General features: G+C 39.6%; 1 protein-coding gene across 2 annotated transcripts in view; it reads right to left on the reverse strand.

Annotated features, from left to right (window-relative positions):
* Stk32a (serine/threonine kinase 32A) overlaps nucleotides 1–21,484 on the reverse strand; it is a 134,301-nt gene extending 112,817 nt beyond the window's left edge. Inside the window, exons 1-2 of one of the 2 annotated variants that reach the window (XM_045133129.1) lie at nucleotides 21,423–21,484; nucleotides 16,752–16,890 (exon numbers count right to left, since the gene is read on the reverse strand). In XM_045133129.1, the coding sequence (XP_044989064.1) occupies nucleotides 16,752–16,803 (52 nt within the window). In that variant the 5' untranslated portion in view covers nucleotides 16,804–16,890; nucleotides 21,423–21,484. Of the gene's footprint in view, nucleotides 1–16,751; nucleotides 16,891–20,872; nucleotides 20,996–21,422 lie in introns of those variants that run through there. The other variant, XM_004664735.2, reaches the window with a different exon arrangement.
* Nucleotides 21,485–21,635: the final 151 nt, after the last annotated feature.

Consider the following 21,635-nt stretch of genomic DNA (forward strand, 5'->3'; position numbering starts at 1 on the left):
CAGAAGAGACATTAGGATAAAAACCCCAAAATGAAGATACAAGCTGGGCAACCCTGACCAAGCAAATACCAGAACTTGCAAAAAAGTAACAAAGGCCAATAATCATATGAATGTTGCCCTTACTAGATTAGACCTAAGAGATAAGAACCAGGAAGGGTTCCAAAGACAGTTAAATGTTCAGAAGGAGAGCAATAAAAAAAAAAAAAAAAAAAAAAGAGGACCTGAATAACAAGCTGGCTAAGCTCAATGAAGACATAAAGACATGCAAAGATGAATTCCAAGAAGCATTAAGAAAATCAGAAAATGATGTGAAAAGGGAACTTGACAGAGGGATGGAAACTACACATAAAAAGAAGTAGAAAATATAAACCAAACTGAACAAGCCAAAAACTCCATAGAAGCTCTCAGGAATAGTCAGCCATGTGGAGGATGAAAACTCAGAACTGGGAGACAAAACAGAAGAAACAGTTCATGAGTCCAAAAGTTTCAAAAATTTTTGTGAAGATGAGGGAAATGTGGGATACCCTTAAAGGTCCCAATATTCAGATCATGGGAATACCAGAAAAGGAAGAAATTCAGGCCAAAGATACTTATTCAACAAAATTATGGAAGACAACATTCCCATCTTCCCAAAAGAAAGTCCCATCAAGTTATAAGAAGGTAACAGAACTTCAAACAGGCTGGACCAAAGAGAAATTCTCCAAGACATATTATCATTAAGGCTCTAAACATTGATACCAAAGACAAATTCCTAAAAGCAGCTAGGGAGAAACAATACATTACATGTAAAATTAACCCCATCAGAATTACTTCAGACTGCTCAATGGAAACCATGAAAGCCAGAAGGGCTTGGAATGATACACTGAAAAGTGTATGAACCTATGGCTTCCAACCCAAACTACTCTATCCAACAAATGTATCTCTCGTAATAGATTGTGAAAGAAAAACTTTCCACGATAAAACTCAGGTTTACAACTATATGAACAGAAAGTCAAATCTGCAGAGAGTACTTCAGGGAATTTTCTACACAAAAGAATCAAATAATCAACTTCAAGTGCCTACAAGAAGCAAATCACAATAACCAAACTAAGGGATGACACAAAAAATTACAAAGCCTAAGAAAATACCAAGCCACATAAACCACCACGATATGGCAGGTATTTAATCAAACCACATAGTTATCACCCTAAATACTAATGGCCTTAATTCACCCATCAAGAGACAAAAGCTGACAGGGTAGATCAGAAAATTAGACTCCTCAAATTGTTGTCTTCAAGAAACCCACCTCATCACTAAAGACAGACACCTTGTACAGGCAAAAGGGTAGAAAATGATATTAAAAGCTAACAGAAATAAGAGACAAGCAGGCATAGCTATATTAATATTGGATAAAATATACTTCAAACAAAAAGTAATCAAAAAGGATAAAAAAGGCAACTTTCTACTTATTAAGCAGCAATAGATAGAGCATCCAAATAGAAAATTAACAGGGAAGTGAAAGAGCTCAACAAAACCGCAGATCAATTAGACCTAACAGATATCTATAGAAAATTCTACCCAGAATCCAAAGACTACACATTCTTCTCAACAGCCTATGGAACCTTCTCTAAAATAGATCAAATACTAGGTCATAAAGCCTGCCCCCACATATTTAGGAAAATTGACGTCATTTCCTGCATGATATCAGATCCCAAAGCTGTATTGTTAGAAACTACAAAAAAAGATGAGCCAGGAATCCCATCAGCTCCTGGAAACTGAAAAACACAATTTTAAACAATAAGTGGATAGTGTATGAAATAAAAAATGAAACTGTGAATGACAAAGAAATCTCATTGTGCCAAGACTTACTAGACACAATGAAGGCAGTCCTCAGGGGACAATTAATAGTACTAAATGCCTTTATCACAAAGACAGGGAGATCCTAAGTCAATAACCTAACCACCCACCTAAAAGCAAGAAGAATCCAACTCAAAAAGCTCCAGATGGAAAGAAATAATTAAGACCAGAGCATAAATTAATGAATTGGAAAGTAAGAAAACAACTAAAAAAACTGATGCAACAAAGAGCTGGTTCTTTGGAAAAATAAACAAGATTGATAAACACCTGGACAATCTGATCAAAGGGAAAAAAAGGGACAATTCAAATTAACAAAATTAGAAATGGAAAAAGGAGCAATCACAACAGACACAAGTGAAATTGGGAGAAGCATCAGGGCTTATTTCAAAAACCTCTGCTCCACAAAACTGGATAATATGGAGGACATGGATAAATTCCTGGACACATATCACCTAGCAAAACTAAAAAGAGCTGATTAATCTCCTCAACAAATAGAGACTGAAAAGGTAATTAAAAAAATAATAATAACTCCCCCAAAAGAAGAGTCCAGGACCAGATAACTTCTCAGTTAAATTCTATCAAACCTTCATGGGAGAAGTGAAACCAATTTTACTCAAACTGTACCACACAACAGATTACCCACACAGTTGGAAAAATTTTTGGTGGCTACACAACTGACAGAGGCCTAATTTCTAGAATCTACCAAGAACTCAAAAACCTAAGCAATAAAAAGTCTAACAACTCACTCAAAAATTGGGCAAAGAACTGGACAGGAAGTTCTCAGAGAAAGAAATACAAATAGACAATACACACTTAATAAAATGTTAATAAACCATAATCATTAGGGAAATGCAAATTAAAACAACTATGAGATTCCACATTACCCCAGTAAGGATAGAAAACATTAAAAAATCAAATGATAACAAGGATATGGAGAAATAGGAACCCTCATTCACTGTTGGTAGCAATGTAAGATAGTAAAACCACTATGGAAAGCAATATGGAGACTCCTAAATAGGTGGACCATAGACTTACCAACAGACCCAGTTATTCCCTTACTGGGTATTTGCCCTAAAAGCTCCATGCCTCAGTTCACAGAGATTTTGTCAACCATGTTTATAGCGGCTCAATTCATAATAGCTAAGAACTGAAATCAACACAGATGTCCATCATTAGACGAATGGATAACTAAGATGTGACATATCTACATGATGTATTTCTACACAGCAGTAAGGAAAAAAGAGACAATGAAATTTGAAAAACAATGGTTGAACCTGGAATAGATCATTCTCAATGAACTCACACAATCACAGAAATATAACTGGTGCATGGTCTCACTCATCTGTGGCTCTTAACCTGAATCTGCTTGAGGTGCTAACATACCTAATAAGCATCTCAATGACTGGACAATAGGGAGGGTGGGGTGAGAGAGGAGGGTAAAGTTGATGGTGGGGGACACAAAACTGGACCCAAATGGCAATGATACCATAAAATTCTACTTCCTAAAAGACAGACTAAATGGTTGAACCTTCATCAGGTCCTTAGAGGGAACACTTGAATCACAAGGCCCTGGAGAGGGTATGATGAAGACTAACCTTAATCTTCTCCTGTTTCTCTCTCTCTTTCTATCCCTCTTCTCTCTCTCTCTTTTATATTGCCTATCTTTTTTCTTCCTTCTTTTCCTTGGCATTGGCCTATAACTCCCAGTAGCAGCATGTGGTTAACATCCACAATGAACTGTTAATCAGAGAGACCTACATGGTTTCCAAAAAGAAGACAGATTTCTGTTGAAGTGTGTGATGACCCATCAAAGGTTACTGGTAAGGCCCCACTGCTTAAGACACCATATGCTGTTGGTACAGAATATGGAGTGACCTCGCTGGAATCTGGAAAAAGGGCATTCTCCAGACACTTAGCTCATTTAGTGCCAGAAGGTGCTACATTAGCAACTGGGGGAAAATGACCAACATCTGTCCAAGCAACTCAGGGTCTAAGCTATGCAGCAGCAAACAACCTGACATGATACTCTCACAGATGAAACAGTGGCATACAGCCATGGTGAGTAACCAGTTGCTCTTGATTTGGCTAATTGATCCACTCAGTTGAACAGAACCCATAGCTGGAGATAGGAAACAAGTCAGAATCATCTCCAAAAAGTGAGCCCATTCTCCACTATCAAGCTCCCACCAATCATGGGCTACAAGAGGGCCTATACCTATTAACTTCTCTTCATACTAATAATGGTTATCCCATTTATTTTGTACTGACTTCACTCTCTGTTGGCGAATTTGCTTCTCTTTTTCAGATGGATGCAGATCCTGAAGAAAGAATCAGCCCCTTACACCTCACCAGGGCCCCAGCTGAAACCAAAAGTAATTGGGGAAATAAGGAAGAATGCTGCCTTCTTGGCGAACCTGGTACAAGCACAAGGGTAAAGGAGATAGATACAAAGAATATTCAACTCCTACCAAACCAGAGATCTAGAGACACAGAGAACACTCAACTCAAACCAAACCAGATATCCAGAGACATAGAGGCTCCCAAGACCTCATCACTGAAGTAAACCCAAAAAGAACCCAACATGGCTCAGGGAAATTTGTGGAAGAGGGGGTGGAAAGATTGTTAGAACACAAGTTGGGTCATTATTCACAGAGACATTGCCTCTTACCCATAACTGATGGCTAACCCCACAATGCACGACCCATGTTCCCTGTGTGTGGGGGGAAGGAGAGGGAGAAGGTTAATGATGGTACAACATGACTGTATATACACTGTGTATATAAGTAATAAAAATTAAATTAAATTAAATTAAATTAAAAAAGAAAAATTATACAATGAAATTTGTATAAAAATGGATCATACTAAGCAAACTCACACAAACATAAAAGGTAAAATGCTGCATGTTCTCCCGGTAGCAAGGACAGAAGTAGTTAGAGGAAGAGGAATGGGAGGGTGGAGGGATATGCTCACAAAGCTGAATCCAAAACCAGTAGGTGCCATAGGAACCTTCCTCCTGGGTAGTAAACTAAAAGACATAACCCTCGATCGAAGCATGTTGGGATTGTCTGGTAAGAAGGGCCCTCCCTGAATATGGTGAGATGAAGCCTAACCCTAAAACATTTGGCTCTGGCTTGTAACTCTGAGTACCAGAGACTGGTTATAAACCACACTGAACTTTTGATCAGAGAGATCTATGAGGTCCCCAAAATAAGACAGGCTTCTGTCAAAGCACTTGATTACCCACCTGAGGTAAAAGGTAAGACCCAATTGCTGCAGGCGCTACATGCTGCTGACATAGATCATCAAGAGATCTAGCTGGAATCTGGAAGGAAGCCAGTTCCCAGATGGTCTGCCCATATTGTGCTGGAAATTGCTCCACTAGATGCTGGGGGAAAATGGCTAACAACCTTGTATGCTAGCAGAGGACCCTAGTATATGAAAGCAACCAGCCTGACAAGATGTACACACCTGGGCAACAGTAGAGCATCCAGCCCAGGTGGGTAACCAATGTGTCTATGTCTAGCTAATAGATCCACTCAGTGGAAAGGAACACATAACTGGGACTGGGAACCACATCAGAATCCTATGGAAACCAACATAACAGACTTCAAGGAGAAGCTCCCACTAGTCTTTGGCCAAAAGAGAAGCTACACCCATCACAACCCCTCTTAATTAACAATGCTTATCCATTTAACCTATGCTGACCTCATTCTCCATTGGAGAATCTGTTTTTAGTTTTCAGTAGGCAGTGAGAACCAAGGACCTAAACCACCCCTCACACATCAGCCATTGCCCAGGTGAAACCGCAGAGGACTTGGTGAGATGAGCAAGAGCGCACTTCAATGGCGAGCCTGACAACCAGCGCCAGGGTCATGGAGACAGACATCAAGGATACTCAAAATGCACCAAAGCAGAAATCCTGAACCTGATGAGAGCACAACACTAAAGTAGACTTAAAACATACCCACCATGGCTCAGGGAATTTTGCAGAAGCAGGGGCAGAATCATTATAACAGCCACAGAGTTGAAGGGAATGTCCAGAGGCACTGCATCCCTCCTTAAATGACTGACTGCTGCTCTCACATCTCATAACCCATAACCCCAGGGGGAACACCAGAAATCCCTCAAATCCTGAGGAGGGCCCTCAGTGGTATTGGGGCAGGGAGAATGGAAAAATTATGGTACTAACACATGATGTGTTCGTACAAAGTTTCTACTTGATAAAAACAAATGGTATTGGCCAATGAAAACAAAACAAAACAAAAATTGCAATGTCATTCCTAGAATAAAGTGAGCCTACATTTTACCATACCATATACAACCCTAATTGGTTCATTATTTTGCTTATACTTGCAGGTATGTGTTCACATATACATATAAAGAAAGTGTTATTTGAAAAAAATAAAATCATCTTATGAGTTATTCAATCTTTATAGTTATCTGGATGAAAAAATAAAAATAAGTTTCCATGAATATTTTGAAGGAAAAAAAAGAAATACTTATTAACTCTTGTTTCACATGAGGAAAGAAATCAGAAGCCAATTTCAGTTCTCACTGTAAAACATAATTTTAATTTCCACAATCCTTAAATGCTATGTAAAACAATGGCAAGGATAAAAGCTTAGAGTTAAAATTTAAATAGGTTTATCTTATTTAAAGTCATGTTAGCTTATTCTCTTTTTTCCTGTTACTACAGATTAAGAGAGTTGTTGCACCTTGGCATGCAATGATAGAGTGCTTGGGAACTACTAATTTACCTCATGTCTCTCTGACAGCACAACACTAGTTAAGGTTGAAGGTCAGCTCTATAGCTATCATTTACAACCCGCTGGTGAAAACTTAGTTGGCGCATCAGTCCATCACCATCCCAAATGGTTGGCAGCAAATGTTTAAATTAATTACATTGGGAGCTTGGCAATACCTTTAAGAACATAATTAGAATTTCTCCAGAGAAGTGGCCTTCAGGTCTAAGTAATTGATGACCACTGTTTGCACTGTCAGCATTTCCATTTCATGAAACATGGTGTCCCAGAATGTCTGGAATTGATTTAGACCCATAATTGGTGCCAAGATGGAGCAAAGGGTACTAACAGTTTTTCTTGTCCTGTTGCCTGGACCCCAATTCATAAATTTATTTGAAAGTCAGAAGTACATTGATACTTTGTGATTATAAGAATTTCACAAAATAGAACACTGGAGTAAGATGGGGGAATTAATACCTCTAAATGTTGCATTCCCTCCAATTGAATAAATCTCTGTAAGAAGCAAATTCTTCCCTAGTCACAGTTCAAATGTATTCATTACAGGCTGCAATTACTTAATTGAATTTAGGTTGTACAGATAGATAGGTAGATAAATAGGTAGATAGATTATAGGTAGTTAGGTAGTAGATAGATAATACACACACAGAGAGACAGACAGACAGATAGATAGGCAGATAATAGATGGCACACATTATCTCCCCAAACAACAGATTATTGGTCTAAGCATATCCACCGGCCCTCACACACTAAGCCAATGAGAGTTTGTTAAGGGTGAATGTATCATAATCTATAGAGAAGTGATTCAGCCTCCTTGCCCTGTCTTGTAAGACCAGAGGATTAGGAGTTGAGAGCAGAAAGACTCTCAGGAATGTAATAAATGTCTGCAAGAAACTTAAGAGCAAGGGTGAGCATAATATGGCCTCTAGGCCAACTCTAAACCACCATTATTTTTACATAACTCACGAACAATTAGCAGCTTTTATATGTTTATATGATTGGAAAAAGAACACTATTCCACTCCAACTGCAAATAACTGGAAATTCAAATCTCAGTAGGTATAAGTTTTACTGTAGAAACCACAGTTGTTTCTGTGGTGTCAATGCTGGCTTTCATGCCACCAATAGCAGAGCTGACAGGCTGAGACAGACTGTTCATACTATCCACAAAGTATGAAACATGCACTATCCGGCTCGCTGAGGAAAATATTGCCAGCTGCTGCATTAAATTAGTTCCAGAAATATTTGAATACCCAAAGATACAGACAACTCCAATACAAAATAAAGTTAATCTTATTTATTTTATTATCAATATGCTTCCAAAAAGAAAATAAAAAGTTGCAGAAAAAGTAGAGTCTGTGGTAGACTACTGAATTCAGAAATCTATAGCCCTAAGCTTTCTGCCTTTCTTTTACCATCTAAATGGTGTTAAATGCCATGTGTAGTAAGAATAATATTCCATCATTATTATAATGTTAGGTTTCCAGATGATACTTCCACAAATGATCACATGGCACCGTGCATTCGAAATCACTATTGAAGCTCGCTCTGAAGGCCTGTTGCCTAGGCTACACACGAGGGACTTGTTCCTTTCCTTCCGAAATCACTATTGAGGCTGGTCATGGCCACTGTAATTAGTAGGACTGCATGCGCAGGCCTAACAGCAGATCACATCCCTGGAAGGTCACTAAACCCATTGTCATTGGACACAGTAGTTTTGGAGTAATGGTCAGGTTGTCTAAACTCTGAAAGCAGCTTACACACTCAGGTCTTCAGCATACATAGTTCTGAAGGAGGGCACCAGCCACTGTCCTAACCAAATCCAGCTCAAATCCAGTTCTGTGCTTGCCTCTTTCCCTTAGGTCACTTGCTCCTGCAGTCACTATGGATTTCATGAACAATACTGATCTCTATTATTATTATCTCTATGACTGAAACTACCCCCAAATAATAGTGAGCCTCACAGAATGGGTATCCCTCCCCCATCCTATATGATGGAGAGGCTGTACCCTGGAGCAGAAGTGGTCATTCCATGGGGCCCAGATTGCTCTTCTCCAGAGACGGCAGCACTAAGGCAGTCCTCACACCACCTCGCAGAACCAGAAGTGATAATGATCGAGCAAACCACACACAACCAGGACTGCATAATTACGCAAACCTCTTGTCCTCCTACCTCAGTTCTTTCTATACTAACCCCTGAAGCTGATATCAGCACTCCAAAGATAAATTTAGGGTCACTGGACTCCTACACTTGTCACTCTCTTCCCAGCATGGGTCAATTAAATCCTTCTGTTTTCCACAAGTCATTTCTTTGAAGAATGTTTTGGGATGGTGGCTGAGTCTAGACCTTTAGGACTCTTAGACTTAAGACTTTTGCCCTAAAACTCCAGTTATAATATCAAAATAATATATTTGAGAAAGCAAGACAGAGAAGAGAGACAAACCAGGGCCTCAACCACTGCAATTAAACTTCAGATGCTTGTGCCACCTAGTGGGCATATGTGGCCTTGCGCTTGCCTCACCTTTGTATGTCTGGCTTACATGGGATCTGGAGAGTCAATCATGAGTCCTTAGGCTTTGCAGGCAAGCACCTTAATTGCTAAGCCATCTCTCCAGCTCTCAGGACAAAAGTTTTAAAATGACTTATTCTGGATAGGGTAAAATACATTCTTTAAATTAAAATATTCTTGATTTTGAAATAATAATAAACAATGGATCTTCACCAAACCCAGCTCCTACTTCAAGTAAAAACATCCAGCATTCCAAAATTCAATTGAGCTACCCTTTATTGTTCTCAATAACCTGAGCAAACATGTGTTGTGCTACAATGAAAGCTTAGAAAGACAGAGGAGCACACACACACCCCATCATGTAAGGTGAAAATTCAATTATACTCACATAATTGGTATACAATTATAATTTCTACAATTGATATTTCAAATAAGAATATTTTGTTGTTAACCCAACAGGAAAAAAGTGAATAGGAAAACCAGATATAATCAAGAGAAATAGAATAGCTACAATATAACCTTTGATTTCCTAAACTGAAGTCCACAAAATATTATGAACCACAAAGTATTAAGAGGTTTTCTTAGCTAATTTTGTGAAAAATAAAAACATTTAATAATAGGAGAAAATGGACTTACATACAACTAAAGAACAGAAGGTCTTTCCATAACTATGAGTAACAATGTGTGTTTAAAGGCACATTCAAAGATAGTTAATCCAAGAGACAGCCTTCTTTTAGAGTCTTGTAAATAAGGAAGGTTGGCCTTGGGTTAAAAAAAGTTTCTCTAAAGACTTCATCAATGCTCAATTTTGTGGAGAGAACTCAGTTTTGAAATGAGTGTGAAAAACTTTAAAATATTATGACTTCAATATTTAGTGAGATATGGAACTCTAAAGATAAAGTGTAGCTTTGCTAAATTTGGGTAGGTTCTCCTAAAAAGATATTCCTAACTCATCTCCTGGAACACTGAACAGGGAATGACTAGCTTGCCTATTAGGGTTTGTTTTCTTGTCTTTCTGGGCTTTCCCCCTAATTTTTCCAGTGCATTTTCATGGAGAAACAGAACACTTACAAGTGAAAAATGTTCACACAAGCAATTGGATATATTATTTATGGCAAATGATTTATTGGACAATTAATTGCTAGACAATCTAAAATGACATTATATTTAAATAAGCCAACTCTCACAATAGATTTTTAAATTTTTATAATCATGCCAATGTAAGATGAAAATGTAATACAAAACATTTCTTAAGTCTAATAGGAAAAAGTCTGAAATCCCTTTACCTACCATTTGCATAGAAATATGTAATGCATGGATGTTAATGAGTATCCTAGCAAGAATCAATTCAAGAAGCCTACTTCTTTTAGATTGCAAATCTGTGGCCATTTGCTTGGCCCAACATTTTGAAGGATCCCATTGCTTTCTGCCACTGAAGATGATGTTGGAAACTGGAAAGAGCCACATATCCTAGGAAACAAATGTTGCCAAATAAAAGAACATTGAGTCTTTACCAAGCCCAGAGAATAATGTAATAATTGAGCTCTTTGCAGACTTGGGGCATTGATGAACTCTTTAGAGAAACTTTTTAACCTAAGGCCAACTTTCCTTAGCTACAAGACTCCAGAAGAAGGCTGCCTCTTGGCTTAACTAAGCAACTTTTTCACCTCTCTTGATAAACATTGACAATCATAAAAGTAGCAAGATTCTCTCCTGTTCTTGAGGTATATACAAGTCTGTTTTCTCCTGTTATTAAAGACCTTCTTTCTCTAAATTAGTCTAGAAAAGCTCAATGATTATATTTTTAAATATGAATTTAAAAAAAATAGAACAAGCAACAGTACCACCACCAACCAACAAAATTACTGCACTCAGAAGAAACAAGACAATGTTTTAAAAGTTACAAAGGTTAAACCAACCAACAAAATTACTGCACTCAGAAGAAACAAGACAATGTTTTAAAAGTTACAAAGGTTAAAACTGAAGATCAGTTACACTTCTTTTCTTTCAGAAAATAATACACACCAATATTTCTCAGAATATGAATATGATAGCTAGGTGTGGAGAAGATGTGCACTGTGTCCATTCATCAAATGAAATTACTTTACCAGTCTGTTTGAATTAAAAAAAAAAAAAGAAGAAGGAAAGAAAGAGAACACCAGCTTGGAGATGAAAGATAAACCAGATGAAACTATGTTTCTGCACAGCTGATAACATGGCTCATAACAGGGCTTTGCAAAACCTATTAAATCCTGCATTTGGCCAATCCAGCTTACTGGGTAGTAGTATAAATAGATCATATTGGCTGTGGCTCTACTGAGTATCTTTAATCAATTTTGTTTCTTTAAGAAGTTGAAGAACTTCAAAGAGTTCGAGTTCAGAACTTCTGATGCTAGTAAACAATGCTAGAAACCACCATTAGTTAGGTCTGAGACCTGACTACTTTACTTGCATTAGTTTTCTTAACCTTCATAATTACCTCAGAAAGTTTTCCTTGTTATGGCTTGTATTTAATATATGAAAAAGCAGAGGCTTATATCAGTGAATAATTTCTCTAATATGAGGGCTTTATTTTTCAAATTAATTCATTATTAGGCTTGGAAAAGTTTTTCATGGTCTTTTTGTAAGTGTCTTTAGGAGACTTTGTAATGAGACAAATTGTCTGGTAAGACTAATTAGGATACTTTGTTATATTAGCCACATTTCTCATTGCTGTGACCAAGAATCTGACAAGAATTAAGGGAATTAAGGTTTAGCCTGGCTTACCGTTTGTGTTTATAGTCTGTCATGGCAGCAGGTGTGTGAGGCAACTGGTCACACTGTGCGCAGGGAGTCAGGACGCAGTGAGTGCGCAGCAAGTGAGACTAGATTATAAAACCTTAAGGCTTTCTCCTCAGTGACCCACTTCCTGCAGCAAGACTCCCCCTCCTACAGGTATCATAGCCTTCCAAACGAAGTGCTGCCAACTGTACCACCTGTGCAGCAAGTGTTCAGACACATGAGCTTAGGGGGAAGATTTAAAATTCAAACTATAGCCCACCTTGAGTTTTCTTACAGAAACATACAGATTAATATATGTATGTGGTACAGTTGAGATTTGAGCATACTGAATCCTGGTAGTGTTCTAATATCAGAGCTAATGCTCTCAGCCTGGCATTCCCCGTTATTAAACATGTAAAATAATACCATAGAAGACAATTAATCAGAAAATTAAACAAACAGTTGCATGATTCACTTATTCTACTTCTAGGCACATACTCAAAAGAATTATTAACATGGACTTATACAGAAATCTATACTCCAATATTTACAGCAGACATATTAACAATAAATCAAAAGGTGGAAACAATCAAATGTTCCTTGGCACATGAAAGGGTAAACAAAATGAAGCACAACCCTTAGGGAATCCTGACAAATGCCAGAGCATATGTGAGCCTTGACCATATTATGCTGAAAGAAGTAAGCCAGATGGAAAGGTCAAATTTTATATGATCCCACTTACACAGGTTCTCAGTGCAAACAACTTAATAGAGACATAAAGTCCTGTGGTGTGTCCGGGGGTGAGGAAGTGGAAAATGGAGAGGTTAGGGTTTGATGTGAACGTGTGATGATGATGAATACAAAACACTATGACTTCAAGAAGACCAAAGAACAGGACATGTTAAACTGGTCAAAGTAATGCAGATACATTTTATATGTATATTTTACTCCCAAAAAAAGAAATAATAGGACTTAGGTTTACACTAAAATCTAAAACCAAGGCTAGGCATACATCTTTAATCCCAGCACTCAGGAGGCAGAGGTAGGAGGATTGTCATGAGTTCAAAGCCAGCCTGAACTACATAATGAATTCCAGGTCAGCCTGGGCTATAGTAAGAGCCTACCTTGAAACCCCCCCCCCAAAAAAAAAAAAACAAACAAACTAAAACTAAAACAAAGCAAAAATATCTTTAAAGATAAACTTTGCAAAAACGCAAAGACAATAGTAACTAAGTAAACTAACTTTATTCCGCTCACCAGCACTGTAAAACCCACTTTGCTTTCATGAAGTCAATATAAGTAATGAACAGAATGACTCAAGATCAGATATCAGGTGGAACATCATGAAATACTCCCGTTGAGATGAATCCTAGAAAAGACAGCTTATCTCAAGGGATTCCAACAGAACTCATTTCTAAATTACTTTCAAGGCAAAAAGAAGCATTTTTATGAGAAATAATTATTGAAATATTACTTGGTAAAACTGGTTAAATACTGTTCTCTCTTGAAAATATATAACCACTTAAAGGAAACAGGTAATTTTCATCACACATTCACATATTAAGGTTCCTTTCTGCATTATTTAAAAAAAATAATTAAATTGGCTCATTTACTGCCCTATATTCTGGCCCAGTTTGATTATTTATACAAGAAATATGGATGTAAAATTACATATGCATCAGTGCTCTTTGGTTAGTCAGCATTTTCTGCTGTTTTTATAACCCTGGACAAAGCTTCACAGCAACCCAACAAAACAGTTTGTGCTCAGTGTAAAGTGTCACAAGGAGTCAAACAAACCATATGGAATTTACTGAATTAATCAAAGTAAGTTCATCAGAATGGCATACCTTCATTTCTCAAAGTTCAATGATATTATAAATAGGTATGAAAATTAAGGGCAGTCCCCTTGACAAACTAATATTCAACAGCTATGATATTGGCAACTATGCATTTCCAATTTTGTCACTTGACTTTTCATGTTTTCTACCTTTCTGACATCATTGCATCATCTGTCAGGCCTCAGCTCAACTGTCAGCTTCTTAGAAAGGACAGCCCACAGCCACCACTCTGACACTCCTCTTAAGATCACTCTGCCTTTGCTTGGTGGCACTTTACCACAGTCTGAATTTCCTGGTTTGTAGATTTGTTTCCTGTGTTCCCTTGACCTTTAGGATATGGGTTTCATAAGGACAAAGCAAGAGTTATCTTTCCTCCTCTATTCTTCACATCTAACAAAATGACAGGGTCAAAATAAGACCTTGCCCTTCACTTCCTCTGCCTGCAGCAGTATGTGCAAATGGCCTTCCAGCCTAGCACCTCTGAGAAGCACAAACTATTTCTATGTTCAGCTCTTCTTCCTATGTTGTTGTAGGTCCTCCCACTGACTTCAGAGCAGACTCACAATAAGGCAGCAACTTTGAGGATGGTAAGGCCTATCTAGTTTTTGAAGCCTAACTCTCCTCCAATCTAGATATATTTTTTGTTGTTTATTATTAGTATCCCTAAATGTAGCAATTAAGTGGGCCTATTATCCAATTGCCACAATCCACTGGGTATATAGCTTTCTGAGTACAACATGAGAAAGGCCAGTTGTATTATTTCATCATAATGCTATCCTACCTTCACATAACATTATATCCCTAGCAAATTATATCCCCAGTTAAAAAAATAAATCAAGCTGAGTTGGTGTCATTTCTCACTATGAAAGTCTGCCTCGTGCAAACAACAGTTCTGAATCCACTGACAGCCAGACAAACCAAAGAAAGGAAACCAAGTCTGTCCACTTCAGAGATGGAAGTGTCATGTCACACCACTGGTCTGTCTCTACAGTCTTGCTTGTACTATCTAATACAACAAAGCAAGGCAATAAAAATAGCAACTGTTATGCCCAGTTCTTGGCACCCCCAGTGACCACCAAGGAGAACCAAACACGTATGCAAGGGCAAGGAGCTTTATTTTCGGGCTTCAGTTCGATCTCCTGACTTCACCAATGCAGTGGATCCTTACAAGAGCCCCAAGTAGTAGGGGGGCAGGTTCTTTATAGGGATTTGAACAAAGAAGTAGGGAATGGGTACATGATTGGTTGATTTCTTAGGACATTGGTGGCAAGGTTGGTGGGTGGGAGGTAGGTAACTAAGCAACATTTGTATGTATTTCGATTGGCCAAGACAGGGAGGTAGGAGGGATAAATCTCTTAATTGGCCAGGGCAGGGAGGTAGGAGGGACAAGTCTCAAGTGTCCTGGGCAGGGCAGGGCAGCTGCCCCTTAGTGTCTTTGTTTAAGCTGAAACTTGTAACTTAGGCCTAACCAGGGCAGCACTGTCATGAAGCCTGTCATGGCATCATTCAGTTTCTGGGTCCTTCACAACAAAGTTTAAGATCTTTCCAGCCTATGTAAGTTCCTTGTTCCTGTGGAATATTTTGTATAAGCAATGGTGTTGATAGTGAATAGCCTAGAACTTAAATGAGGTATTCTGACCAGTCATATATTCTAAGTGTCCACATCCAAGCATTCACTACACAGTGGTATCCATCGACCAAAGCCAAAAGATACACACTTCTAATTTTCTTAATAATTTGAAATAAGGAGACCTTCTTAATTTTAGAAAGTATATGACATCCAAGTCAACCCAGTGCATTTTGCTGTCTCTCTCAGGAGCAAGTATCATGCGTGTGAATGAAAGCCAGGTGACATCCTTAAAGGACAAGCACAGCTTCCTGACTTTTCCACTTTTTCAACAGCTGAACTGTGATACAGATGAGCCTCCTGAGCAAGAGAGTGCACAGACCACTCCAGAGATGGGCTGTAGAGATGGGGGAGTGGGAAGGGCAAGTCCGTCAGAGCCAGCCCCTAACCCTTTGGCACCACAGCATCTAGAGAAGGAAAAATGCACCCATCCTACATGAACTACTGCTTTTTGCAGTTACTGCTCCTGACATTGAACTTACCATTCTAAATGACTCAGAGGTTTCTGTGCAAATTCACATAGGGGTTTAAAGTTTCAAGATAATAAACGTGTTGAATCAGAGGACCTTTCAAGGTCACCCTACCTCCTTCCTTTATCAATGGGGAAATAGTTTATAGGAGACAAGCTTCTTGAACCTCACAGGTAACTGGCAGGAGAGCTGGTCATAGACCTCCGGAATTTCAATTTATTCTTTCCCTCTGGAAATTGCTGTGGCATCTCCCTTGTGGAACCTTGGGCAACATATTATTTGGGATTTGGGGCTCAAGAATTTCTTTTTCCCAGATTACCTACAAACAGCCACCATGCAACAGACTCCAACAAAGCTGGTCAAACTTCCATTAGGTGAAGGAAACATGAAACAGCAAGGCCTGGGCTGGACACAGCTCTGCTAGGAAATGATGGGAGAAGCAGGAGGACTCCTAGCTTTACTTGCCTGAGTATGGCCTTGGACATTTCCTATTTACCCATTCTGTGACCTATCATGATGAAATGTCTAAGACACCGAAACATGACAGCTGGAGGCTCAATACTATATTAAGTAGCAATTATCATGTGCTTGCGATTTGATAGTCAAAAAAATTTTTGATCAAGACTAGCAATGGGGGCTAACTTTAACTGCCAAGGGAACAGCACATAGAACACACACATCATTTAAGTGCCCACCATGTGCGTAAACACACCTCTCTTTGAAGAAAAGAGGACTTTGATATAATATCAGTTAAGGAGGTTGCCAAAAGTCCCATAGGAAGTACAAAGCACAGGCCAGCTATTAGCACATGAGGCTCCTTAGCTTTCTTTTGAAGTTGTACCCATACTCCTAGAGGCCCTGTAACACCTTCTTACATTTATTTGTGAAACTAGGCGATTATCTGAAAGTCACAAAATTCCATCTTTATATACCACTATAGTACATTCTTACCATCCTCATTTTCATCGAACACAGGTGCTTTGCTTGAAGTGTTGGCTCCCATGTTCAAGTCTTCACTGACTTGGATGCTTCAGTTACATTATCCTGGCAGAAACACTCATCTTGCTCAAAACAGGTCCCGAAAACTCAGCTGAACATTTAAGGGGGAAAATGGTATTCTTATAATACGGCATATGATAGCTTTGAGTACAGAGTGTGACAAAAACATTAATATAATTTGTATCATTGCAGTACAAAAGCTTACCTTGGAAATTATAATCTTGGAAATAATAAAGCATCAAGTTGTAGGGAAAGCCACCACATGGCCCCATCAGAATCAGATCTGTACTTACAAAGTAGGACAAAAGCTAAATATTTTTCCCAGTCTGAAGAAAAGGTTAAGAAATACTTTATTTAACAACGACAACATAAAAATATTAGTCATGATTCTTCATGTTTTAGATAAAAGGTGCAAAATTTAGATTTTCCTTTGTATTTTGTGACCAACAACCAGTTTACCTTTTTTCATAACAATGTCGTAACAATGCACTTTTCTTATTTTTCTCCTTGCTCTGGAAGGTAATATACTAACAAGTAGTTGAAACGTGTTTCTTTTTTCTTTCCATTAAAATTGGATATGATGATGGCCCTTATCCCAAAGGAGAGTCAAATGTGAGACACATACATGTAATATAATGCATGTATATATGACATAACATCTGTTACAGGATATGTACATGCATATATTATATCATATCTATGAATGCCTGTTTGGGGGAGACAGAGTCTCCTTACATAGCTTCCAACTCCCAGTTACCTGCTTCAGCTTCAACAGTGATCTAGAACCTTGCCTGGATCTAATACATGTCTTTGTATATCAACCTATTTATATTTAACTCCATACATAAAGGATTTTAGAGCATAAGTGTTCAATAATTATTTGCCATTTAAGCTCAAGTTAAACAATATATCTGAGACAAATGCTCACTTAAAATGTACATTTATAGGGCTTGGGAGATGGCTGTTAAGGTGCTTGCCTGTGAAGCCCAAAGATCCAGGTTCAATTCCCTAGAACCCACATAAGCCAGATGCAAAAGTGGTGTGGGCATCTGGACTTAATTTTAGTGGCTAGAGGCCCTGGTACAACAATTATCCCCCCTTTCTCCCTTTCTCTTCTCTTTCTCAGTCTCTAGTAAATAAATAAATAATTTTTTAAATACATAATAAAATGCACATTCATGGTTTTAATCCCTTTGTAAACATAACAGCAAAGAATATTGTAATACCTGAAATTTGTAAGGAGAAGCAGAATCCTAGGTTACAGTCCTAAAACTAACATGGCCATGACCTTGAAACAGTTGTTTGACCTCCGGCAAGTAGCATGGGCACATAGCAATGCTTCCCTCAGGAGTCACAAGCTCAGAAGTATCACAGTGCTCATACAATTGAGCAAACCAGACCAGGTATGTGACAGTGAGGATAATAATGGTGACACTGGTTAAACCTAAAAAGCACACTTGTCTCAACAATCTAGAAATTGTTGGCATGTAGAAACACATGACCAGAAGACCAGATCTTTAAAGTACCAAAACAGAGGGAAAATATCCAAATTGCATAGGTCATTTCAAAACTCAGTTCAGCTATACAACTTGAGAAAAATTTGTTTTAAGGGTAAATATGGCTTATGGACATAGTTGATAAGACAACATAGGTAAGGCAATTATCAAAATACCTGTCAGATACTGTGCAGAGGATAAATGTTAACTCATGCTATTTTTATAAGAGCAATATTTCCTTATCATATATTACTATTTTAATGTTGACACTTGTTGACTGATTTCCTCTTGGACTTTTTACACATGAAGGAAATACAGATAAGAAGTAGAATTAGGGAAGGTGTTAACAATAGCCTAGGTTGTGGATAAGTTATTTAAAGAGAACTTGGGAAGCCCTATGTGTAGAATAAAAGCTCATTTTCTCATTAGAAAAATTAAAGTCACTCCTTCACTTGGAAGGCAGATCCATTAAAGAATTGCTACTTTTCCTACTAAAAGCCAACTGCTGGCAAAGTGCCTCATGGACTTTAAAAAGAATCATTAAATGTAGAGCAAAGAAAGAATCAGCAATTAGGAAGCAGCAAATTAAATGGGATGGAGTCAGTGAGAGGGTGGGGGGAGGTGGCAACAGGTGGTTTAAGGAAATTCAGTGGGATTATTGAGATCCACGGTGATAGAAAGAACTACTATCTCTGGGCAAAAATATCAAAAGGCTTTTAACTGCAGCAGAAAGGGGAATTAAGCAACTAGGATGCCCTTTGTGTTTACTGAAGGTTAAGAAGCAGCAAATAGGGTGCCCTGCATGTTTCATTGCTGCATATAAAAATCTGAATAAGCAGACAATAGTGTACTGCCAAACACTAACAGTATGAGAAAAAGAAGACTGGTCCTAAAGAGAGCAGAAACTTCAAAGAATTGTGACTGTTATCACTAAAGACCAGGACTTCATTCTCCTGCTTTTACTTAAGATTTGAGTACATGTCATTTTCACACCACATCACTGTGTCACCATTCTTGCCTTTTTCCTCACACCTTAGGCTTTTCTCAAGTAGCATATCTTCCTGCACCATAAGATACACATTGACCTTGCACATTGCCAAATCACATGAGGGGGAAATATTATCACAATTTTCCACACTTCAAACTCTATTCTGATGTGCAATTTTGTCCAACACATATCAGTGATTTTCATCCAAAACAATCTATACAATGTTATGGCTGTTTGAAGGGAAAGGACAAGTGAAACAACTGGTGATGGCTTAGGGTCTTCTTCCTCCGATGCATCCACCTCACACAGTCCAGCTTAGGCTGATCTAACCTCCTCTCTGTGTGCAACTAACTCAGAGAACTTTCCCTCACACTCAGAGAGAATGAGCCTGTCTCTGCCAGGAAAATGGAGAATTATTCTTTCCACTTTGCTGAGTAGAGTTTAGTAGAAATGCAGAACTGGTTTCTGTAAATCCTCCACCTTTCCCGGTATGCAGGAACACAGAAGTGCTCAGAATTCCACCTAGACACAGCGATTGTCAGATCACTAACTGTGGACTAATTCCCTAACATCAGCATTTCCCGTTTGGCTCTGTGGAGAGAGGAGGGCTCCTCTGAACATCTCAGTCTCCCTATAGCAATTCTTCTAGGATTGGTTAACATGAGGTGTGATGCCAAAAAATTACAACTTCTGACTGCACTTTTGAGATCTTATCATCACAGCATGTGCATATCCTAAGTACATTTTTGCATTTGAAAAAAACCTTCTTAGATTGAAACATTTTTAGAAATGTAGGAAAGGACAATATATATATATATATTTAAAGAAAAAAAAAAAAACCACCAAGTTAGTTAACACTCTCGTTTAACAACTGTTTGTGGTTCCCAACTTTGCACCTTGAATTTTAGGCATTGGAACTTCGAGGTAATCACTTCCACATTCACCCTCATGACAAGTAAACTGCTCTTTTCCAATTCCCACAGACAGCTGCAATTATGAATCTGGTCACATTTTATACTCTATCTCCCGTGATTGAGAAGTGTGGAAAATAAGCCCTTGAATGGCAGCATGAAACAGGTGTTGCTTGCTCATTGACCGTCATAGTTATCATATCTAGATATATGTGTGTGGATATCTACAACTCTGATTTACCAATTTTAAGTGCTGCCCAGCAGTCCATGGTGTGCAAACAGCATACTTTATTTTTATGTGTAAAAAAAAAAAAATGGTGAAACCCTTCCGCCTTAGAGTGGGGGAGATGGAGATCCCTGTGTAAATGAAGCTAGCCATCAAAAGCAAAGACAGCTTGTTTTGAGGCTGGATAAGCTGGAACAAACAGGAACCCCTGCCACTCTCTTATCTCAGCCCAGCAAATACTTGTGCAAGTACGATTGTGAAGTGCAAGGCTCGGGTAGCAGACGGGGTAGGGTGCACACCGGCTAGCGTTGGCCTCTGCCCCTATCTGGTTGTGAGTTATCCTGTCCAAGTGCCTTTGTTTTCTCTGTTCCCCTGAAACTTCCCGGCTCCCAGCGGCACCCTCGCTACGGAATAGAATCCAGGCTTATCTCGGGCGCGTAGTCACTACTCACCCGGTCCGCTCCTTCCCTCAGTCTTTCCAGCTGCCCCGGGATGCTTGCACTGGCCGAGGCAGCGCCTACCTGGGGATGCGGCTGCGGAGGCCGGCGGCACCTGCGGCTACCCTGGGTCGCTCGGCGCCCGCAGCTCTGGGGCGGGGCGGGTCCGGGGCACGGCGGGCGGCCGGGGCGTCCCGAGACTGTGCCCTCGCCCCTGGGCGGCGTGCGCGAGGGCGGGCGCCGGGCTGAGCGCCGCTCTCCGGGGAGGGCGAGGCAGCGGGCGTCCCCTGAAGTGACGCCCGGAAAGGACGGCGGCCCGGGTGAGGGCGGCCCGGACCTGCTGCGGAGGAGAAAGACACCTGTAGAAAGGGAGAGAAAGAGCCCGCAGGGTCCCACTAGAGAGCCTTTCGGGGCGAAGGTCCCGTGGAGTCCGACTGCAAGACTGGGGGCGCGGACGCGCGGAGACAGGAAATGCCAGGGGAACCCCGCGAGGCACGGGACACTTTTTTTTCTTGAGACCCAGACTCCCAGACCCCGGCTTTTCCTCGCATCTTTGTGCACCCACCTGCCGGTGGAAGTGGGGGCGGGGACAGCAGTCACGGAGGAAGGCCACCAGGAGGAAGCGGGTAGATTTTCTGCAAAGACAGCTCCCTCGCCTCAGTGCTGGAGGTGATGCGCACAGCTAAAGCGACTGCCCATTGTAGCCCTCCAATCCAGGATGACACACACCTCAGCAAGGGAGGAGTGCCAAGGGGAGCCGTCGGGTGAAATACTGCAC

This window comes from Jaculus jaculus, chromosome 13, assembly GCF_020740685.1.
Source record: "Jaculus jaculus isolate mJacJac1 chromosome 13, mJacJac1.mat.Y.cur, whole genome shotgun sequence".
Classification (NCBI taxonomy): domain Eukaryota; kingdom Metazoa; phylum Chordata; class Mammalia; order Rodentia; family Dipodidae; genus Jaculus; species Jaculus jaculus.